Genomic DNA, 9,215 nt, shown 5'->3' on the forward strand with positions numbered 1-9,215 from the left:
TAACAAATGGCAACATATCATTCAGCTTCTTAATTGCTTCCTTCACCAGAAGTTATCTTTCATTGAGTTGTGTAAGTGAACAGTTTTTTTTCATTTTGAGCATAAATGTTATTCAATCACCTACCATGTAATAATCATTTTGTTTTCTCTATTCTGTTGGTCAAAATCCGTAACTTTTTCCCCAAAGGATTCAAAGTACATTTATTATCAAAGTATGTCTTTTGCATTAAGCATATTTTTGCCCACTCAGCTGATCTATATCCCCTTGAAACTTCCTTACATCATTCTCCCTATCACCATTCTATCAGATGTAATCTGATAATCTAAACCTGGAAATATCAGACTATGAATAAATGGGGTCCAAGTACCAGTCCCAGCCTGTGAATTGAGAATGATCCATTTATTTCCACTGTTTGCTTTTGTTGGAGTATAAGAAACATATATGTGTGTGTGTGTGTGTATATATATATATATAAAACCATGTATATGCACATAATTGTTCAGTGAGTTTTCCAGTGATTGCAGTCTATTTTTCTGGAAACTTCTTGGTTTCAGTAGCGGGTAGGGTATTGTGAAAATATGCAGTGAACTTTGTATTTTCTGTAACCATTTGATGTGACAAAATGGAGTAAACAACCCCAATGGTAATCTAATATGAAGTAAAATATGTAAAAGACTGTAAGAAATGTGCTTAAAAAATCATATTTTCTCAAATTTGTCTGATCGTACAGGGGGAGAGAGAGGATGAAGACAGATTTGGAGATGGAGACGATGATTTATGTTTGCTCAATTAATAATGGAAAGATCAAATTAATCTTCTGCCTTAGACAGAAGATTAATTTTGTGTTTTAAAATGTGTTCACGTGGTTCATGTGTCAGGGTCCCATGTAGCAGTTTTTCCCTTGGTACCTTGTAAAACGTGTGGAAGTTTTCACGATGAAAATTATCTGTTTATTCTAAGTTTTGAGGTGACTTGCAAGGAAGAACAGTACAAGTATGGATACATGAGTGAATCTGCAGATGCTGGAAATAAATAAAAATCACAAAATGCTGGCAGAACTCAGCAGGCCAGACAGCATCTATGGGAGGAGGTAGTGACGAAGTTTCGGGCCGAAACCCTTCATCAGGAGTGAAGTAACATGGGATGGTCGAGGGGGGATAAGAAGTGGGGGGAGGGATAAAGTAGAGAGCTGGGAAGTGATAGGCTGGAGGGAAATGGGCTGGGGGAAGGTGGAGAATTATGGGAAATAAAAGAGAAAGAAAGGTAGGGCGGGGGGGAGAGATTATAGTGAGGGGGGAAAAAGACAGAGAAAGAGAACCAGACTAAAATAATAGATAGGGATGGGGGTAAGGGTGGGGGGTAGGGGTATCAACGGAGGTCAGTGGGTTGGATGTTCATGCCGGCAGGAAGGAGGCTACCTAGGCGGGAGATACGGTATTGCTCCATCAATACCTTATGGATGGATTTTAGTTTTGTCTTGTCTGTGATTTTTTTGGTTTATGTTTATTTATTTGTTTCCATGGAGCTGATTTTAGAGAAACTCTGATTCTGCACTGACCAGAAACTCAGGTTAAGTAAACTGGAAATTTGTGCATCTGTATTCCAGATATTCCAGACAAAACATAAAAGATATTGCTCGACACCTTTGACATATTGATTTAGAGTTTGAGATTGCTTGGAAAATAATTTTGATGCAATCAGTGTTTTGTCATGTAAAGTGGAAACAGAAAAAGGTAAAGAACCTCACCAGGAGCTCTACTGTAATTACAGTACATGGATGATCTCCTGTTGACCTTCCCAAGCAAGAAACCTTTGAGCATGACTCCTTTCATCTACTGCACAAATTAACTGCAAAAGGACACAAGGTCTCAAAATGAAAATTGCAATTTGTGCAGTTAGTGGGTGTGCAAAAGTACCAGTCTGAGGCAGAATTGGATGAGAAAAGAAAATGGGAAAAGATGGGTTGTCGGCAACATTACAGCTTGTGGTAGCACTCAGATGGACGTGAGGCTGCCTCAGTAAAATTGATACCATGGATTGCCTGCTATGTTCACAAATTCACACATATGGGAAAAAGGGAGATAATTGATCAAACAAGTCAGACCTGGTACACTCCAGGCATATGAGGTAAAAAGATAAATATGTAGGCAATTTATATGTGCCTCCAGGAAGCCCACAACCTTGTCATGGTTTGGTGGCTTGCATGCCTCAATGATCTGGAGAGTATTTTGGCTGCAGTCAGGGCTTTATGCTTTGGCTCTTGGTAGGGTCACCCATGCCAAACAGGTCAAAGGGTAGAGGCCAAACTAAGAGTGGTCCATTAGTCCTCCAGGCTTGGGGATTCAGCTCAGGGCTAACAACATTGACTGGTAAAACAAAATTGTTACAGTAACAGCAATTAAGAATCTGAGTGCGACAGTATTCCTGAGTCTTCACCCATGACTTGCATGACTGACAGTAGTGAAATCTGAGAGGAAGCTACTGACATGATGAAGGAAGCCCTGAACACCGCCAGAAATGGAGGACCTTCACTGCTGCCCTAAATGCCAGCAGCATAATGGGCAGTAAGTACGTACGTATGTACGTACGTGCCTTATAAAATTTTGGAAAGCTGGTACCCCACTGGCAGATGGACTTTATTGAGCTACCACCAAATGAAGGATATAAATATGTATTGGTATTTATTGATGTATTTTTGCTGTGGGTTGAAGCATTTTCTTATAGGAAAGTGATACAGTTACAGAGGCAAAATGTTTGTTAAAGGAAATAATCCCACGATTTGGGATTCCTTGGAAACTATCCAGTGATAATGGTACCATTTTACTGGTAAGCTAATTAAGGAATTATATAAAGCTTTATGGATAGATCAGCATTTTCATTGTAGCTACCATTTTCGATCAGCAGGTTTAGTAGAAATAAGGAATGGAACAATTAAGAACAAACTAGGAAAATCATGTGAGGAAACAGGGTTAAGGTGGAAGCAGGTATTACCTTTGGTTCTGATGACCATTCAAGCTGCTGCCAATAGAACCATGGGCCTATCCCCACTTGAAATTATAATGGGCAGATCTTTGTGCATGCCATCTGATTAACCCCTAGGGATTAAGCAACTGAATATATATAATCTGGATGAGAATATGCTGAATTATTGCATTGCCTTAACAAACAGCCTTACTAAATATCATCAACAGGTGAAAGAAGCCCAGCAAAGTACAGCAGACATTAAATGCCACAATACTGAGACTGGAGACCATGTAGTGGTATGGACATTTAAAAGAAAGAACTGTCTGGAACCCCACCTTGAGGGGGCCGTTTCAGGTGCTACTGGTCACCAATGCTGTCAGTCACCAACGCTGCCATCAAGGTAAGAGACAGAACAACCTGGATTCACACCCCTCATCGTAAGAAGGTGCCAGATGACATAACACCATGACGAAGCAGTTAACTAAATTGGTGATTGTGGTTACCCTCTTCCTGACAGAGGAAAATGGCCAGAATTCCTTTTTACACATGTCGCATGAATATGCCAACAGAATTAATGTATTAAGCTGCTGGGTCTGTATGGTGGTCCAAGTACATGCAGAGATTAGTGTACCCTTTCTACCAGTACCACTCAATACTGGTAGAAGTATAAACAGAAGCTTATAACTCCCTTGGCGGTCATTGCCATTAGGCTTTACAATTCTACCGCCAGGACTTAAGAACTTTTTAAAAGCTATTATTAATGCTTTTTGAGATAGTGATTTAGATGCATATCATATTTTTTACTGAGTTAAGTATTGTATGTAATTAGTTTTGCTACAACAAGTGTATGGGACATTGGAAAAAAAGTTGAATTTCCCCATGGGGATGAATAAAGTATCTATCTATCTATCTATCTATCTATCATTTGGCCCCTGGTTCTTTGGAAAACAACTTAACCTTAGCAGCGGAATTGTTCAGATGGCTGAACATCCCCAGACCATTTTAGTAGTAATGAGGGGAACCAAACAAAGGGACCACTGAATAATATTGGGAAAACTAATTCTACGTGGAATAAATGTTTCACGGGTTGGTGGTTCCCCAAATAAAATTTGACAAGACTAAGACCCCCTGCATTGCATGTTATCCCGCAGACAGTTGATCAGTGCTGGTGTAAGAGGGAAGATAGGAGTCAGTTCATGGATTGGAATAAGAGTGGTAACTAGTAAAAGAACTTCACAAGGGGTGCCTTGGGCATTAAATGGCACATACTGGATAAGTGGTGAGCGAGCTTATCTATGGTTCCCTTGGAGTTGAAAGGGCTGCTGTTATTTAGGATATGTGGTACCCTTCATACATCAGACATATGATTTGGGACATAAACAGCATCATATAAAAAGGAGGTAGTGGAACATAACTGAAGCCAAAAGTTTCTGGATGATAGTGTTCCCAAAAATATGGGACGGGAAAAGCTGCTTGAGAATTGATTAACATAACTTCCACCCTTGAGATATTGGCAAATGACACATCTGACTCCCTTGATGAGGGACAAAAAGCAATTTCTGAAATATTGGCAGAGTTAGTGGCAGTACAAACTGTAGTTCTGCAAAACCGAATGGCCATAGACTATAAATTAGCTGAAAAAGGAGGCACACATGCTTTAATTGGGCAAGTGTTTCACCTACATACCTGACAAATCTGAAAACAACTCATCTGAGAGATTATATTTCAGAGGCTGCAGATAGAATTAGGAATGTTAGCAAACAGTTCAGCAATTATAAATCTCCAGGAAGCTGGTGGTCATTTGGGATGCTGGGAGGGTAGAGGGGGGCTACTATCTTAAATTATGGAATAACCATTGGTTCAATAATAATGGCAATAATCTTATTGTGATTCTTGTGCTCAGTAGTGGGACTGAAAAAGAGGGGGTATTAGGGTTTTGGGAATTCGCTGGTAATGGATGAGATAAAAGGTGAAAGCCGTGAGAGCTGAATCATTATATCCTTAAAGACTTAATTTCCTTTGTAAATCCTGATAATATTGAATGTATGTTGTCATGGGGTGCCAAAAAGGAGAGAATGTGGAAATGTGTATTGAACTTCTTTTTCCTTTGTAAATATTTGATGCAACAAAATGGAGAAGATGCAAAGCTAATAGGTTGCAATACATGAATATGACTACAAGAAACAGGCTTACTAAAGGAATACGTGACTGTGAGCACTCACGGTACTGAACATTGTGCAAGAATAAGTAAGTAGCAGAGAGGAGTCAACCACAGATGGCAGACTACAACAAATGTGTCAGAAGGACTGAGCTAGCTGGAAATAATAAACCCATCTTGTTCTTATGTATAAAAAGAATGCTTTGTAAACAATGCGCTGGAAGTCCCCTACCATCCCTGGTAGGAGTGGAGGTGAACTTAACCCTTGCAAGTAACAAAGAATAGAATTATCTGTAATCTACATCAAATGTTTATCATTCTTGTGTGAATGTCATCAAAATGCCTAGGAAAAGGCTGCTCACCAAACTATTACATAGTCTGATCTTGGAGCCAGTGATAAGATCTTTGCTTTTCTATGCTGTGAACAGTTTGGTTATGGCTTCATTTTTCATTGCCATCATTCTTATAACACCAGTACCTATCCAGCTGAAGTAAGCACACAATTCCCAATAAAAGCACTGCACAGATTTCCAGGATCTCAGCTTCTCTAGTATATTGAGGGTTCATATGGAGATGTACACCATTATATATTCAAATGCAATATTTCACATTTCTTATGACAGAAGAGGCCATTTAGACCAAAGTGTACACTAGCTGCTAAAAGCGTTCCATCAAAAATTCCCATTGTATTTAGGAGGAAACTGGAGAACTAGGAGAAACCCATACAGTAACACAGAGATTAGAACATCAGAAATTCTTTGGCAAGAATAGGCCATTCGGATCAACAAAGCTTGCCAAATTCCGATTCATGTAGTGTGTTGAAATAACTATCTTAACTACACAACTAGGTAATTTGTTCCATGTGTCCACAACTTGCTGTGTAAACAAATGCTTCCTGATGTTAGTCTGAAATCTCCCTTTAACCAGTCTCGGCCTATGGCCCCATGTCCTCGTTGATGGATTAATTTTGAAGTAGCAGCTGGCATCCACCTTACTTATACCCTTAATGATTTTGAACATTTCTATCATATATCCTCTCATTCTATGTCTACATAGGCTAAAAAGGTATTATTTCAATCTTTCTTCATTGCTCATGCCCTGTAAACCTGGAATGAGTCTTGTCACCCTTCTCTGGCGTCTCTCCAGTGCCTTCACATCCCTCACAAAACATGGCGAGACCAAAATTGTACATAGTACTCGAAGTGTGACCTCACAAGCACATTATACAGCTTGAAACAAGTGTCTTTAGACTTGAACTCCACTGAGCACACTATATAGGCCAACATTCTATTAGCCTTCCAAATGACTTCAGAATCAGAATCCAATGCCCTCTGTGCATTGTCTAGATGTTGATAGTGATGAGTCCACCAGGACATCCAAATCCTTCTCATACAGTGTGCTTTCTAACTCAAGACCCCTTCGCTGTATATTTATATCTAATATTTCTATTCCTATATGTAGTACTTTACATTTACTTACATTAAATTTCATTTGCCATTCATCTATCCACATCTGGATGTTGTTTAGACCTAACTGTGTTGATTCTGCTGCCTGAATGTTATCAACCTTATCCCCTAATTTTGTGTCATCTGCAAACTTTACTAGTTTACTTGTTACGTGCTTATCCGAATCATTCATGTAAAATTAAAAACAGCAGCGACCCCAAAACGGATCCCTGCGGAACCTCACTTTTAACATCTTCTTGATATGGAAATGATCCTCTCACCATAATTTGTTTTCTGTTTTTGAACCAATCCTACACCCATTCACACACTTTACCCTGAATCCCTACTTCCATTCCTTAACTAATAAAGGCAAGCATGCCATGTGCCTTCTTTACCACCCTATCAACCTGTGCAGCCACTTTCAGGGAACTATGGACCTGGACCTCAGGATTCCTTTGTACATCAACACTATTAAGGGTCTTGCCATTAACAGTAGACTGTCTCTTTACATGTGATCTCCCAAAGTACAACACTTCATATCTGGCCAGATTAAACTGCATCTGCCATTTCTCCACCCATACCTGGAATTAAACTATATTCCACTGTAGTAACCTTTGGCAATCTTCTACACTGTCTGTAATGTCCACTCTTTGTTTCATTTGCAAACTTATTAACCCATCCAACTCTACAATATCATCCAGGTCATCTATATATATCACAGACAGCAGAAGTCCCAAAACAGATCGTGGCATAACATCACTAGTCACAGGCAGCATACAAGCTTATAGAGCATATTTCATTAACTTCATGAAAATGAAAATTCAGAGCTACTCAAAACTATGCTTCCTCTTTTTGAAACATATGTTTTCTAAATGATGACTAAGTCTGTATTGAATTTTTTTGCACTTGGACTGAGACTCAAGCTAGGTTACAATTCCACATTTTAATTTTTGAACTCCATCTTTCATCTCACCTTTGCCCTAAACCGACATTTGACTGTTTTTATTTGTTTTTGACAAATGACTCGTTGTTCCCCTTCCAAAAAATTTGCTCATTACTGTTCAATATTAGACCCTCGTAAAATAAGGAAGCTCTTCCCCTCGCTGTGAACACAGACCAGCCCATCCGTAACCATAGCAACCGGGCCTGCTAAATCAAAGGCAGCCTGACAAGACAAACTGGGGGATAAATACTGTACATTACCAGGAACACCAAGCCAAAAAATAAAATAAAATTGTTATCAGACACACCAAGTACCCTACATGGCTGGAATATTCACCAGCATCGTATTACAAATAAGAAAATGTCAGAGGGCAAACGCTCAGGAACAAGTTACCGAGCTTCTAAAGGGCAGCAACTTAAAAAGATCAAACGAGCCAATAAAGAAAGTCTCTCAACAGCTATTTAAAACTAAAAGTGACTCAACTTTCTGAATCTGAATACTTGACCATTACAAAGCAGTGACTTAACCGTAATATATGCTTGCTGTCTCTTCACTTAATTTATACCTTGAGCTGCAATGTTAATCATTGGGACCAGATTCAGTGCCCCCCCCACCCCCCAAAACAAATATGAGAAGATGAAATCTAACAACCACTCCGAATTTTAGCGACAAAAGAACCGGTGTGTCAGCGGTGTCGGTGCCCCCCGGCCTCCAGTGAACCGCCCGCTTTTCCCTTGCTACCGTGCGCGGAGTGTGTGCAATTTACCCCGTTGGCCGCCGATATCTGGATGATGAGCTGAATGACATGTTTGTTGTAGTAGCGGCCGTCGCCGCCGACCACCAACACAGCGTCCTGCCGCTGAGCCGGCTCCGCGGCCGCTGTCACGATGCTCTGGATAAAATTCTCCGCGTAGTTCGCCTTGGTTTCGAACACGCAGACCCGCTTCCTCAGGCCGCTGGTGCCCGGTTTCTGGTCATCGTAGGCGCTGGACTTTACCGTCAGGATTTTGCTCATGCTTCGGCCGCTTACTGTCCCCCCACTTTACAGATTTATTGACAAGTTTAGTTTTGTCGTTGGCCCTGCCCTCAACCTTCTACTCCTCGTCCCTGCCGTCGCCTTCCCCTTTTGACAGCTCACTGCTCCTCCCAGGCTGCCGAGCACGTACGGCACGCCGACCTTCCTTGCCTGCTGGCACTCTCCGCGGCTGATCAATTCCGCTGCACAGAATACCTTTTCCACTCTGGAAGGCATTACAACCTTCTTGGGCTGCCAACACCTACAAGCAACGTTTGCAAGTTTTGTTCAGTTGTATTTACCAAAAATAAACGTGAACTCATGAAAGAGAAGCAAAGTATCAGACATCCCACCCTGAAAAACTCATTTCAGGGAGGTAGCACCACCCCCACACCGTCGACCTCCAAGGATGTCTGTATACCGGAGATTTGATTATGAAAGAACACAACAATTTATTCGATCACATAATGAAACTATTTATACACACACACACACACACACACACACACACACACACACACACACACACACACACACACACACACACACACACACACACACACACACACACATATATTCCTTGTTGAGTATTTTGTTGGCAGTCTCGATGCTAATAGCTAAATGCTAATGCAAATAGCTTTTCTATTTCTTTTGCCAACTTTCCTTGTACTATGATGTAGCTTACTTGG

At 40.6% G+C, this 9,215-nt stretch overlaps 1 protein-coding gene across 1 annotated transcript in view; it reads right to left on the reverse strand.

The window, feature by feature from the left end:
* pgm1 (phosphoglucomutase 1) overlaps positions 1–8,689 on the reverse strand; it is an 82,577-nt gene extending 73,888 nt beyond the window's left edge. The window contains exon 1 of the mRNA XM_073063206.1: positions 8,278–8,689. Coding sequence (XP_072919307.1) covers positions 8,278–8,526 — 249 coding nt within the window. The 5' untranslated portion in view covers positions 8,527–8,689. The remainder of the gene's footprint in view (positions 1–8,277) is intronic.
* Positions 8,690–9,215: the final 526 nt, after the last annotated feature.

The sequence above is a fragment of the Hemitrygon akajei genome, chromosome 12 (genome assembly GCF_048418815.1).
Source record: "Hemitrygon akajei chromosome 12, sHemAka1.3, whole genome shotgun sequence".
NCBI lineage: Eukaryota > Metazoa > Chordata > Chondrichthyes > Myliobatiformes > Dasyatidae > Hemitrygon > Hemitrygon akajei.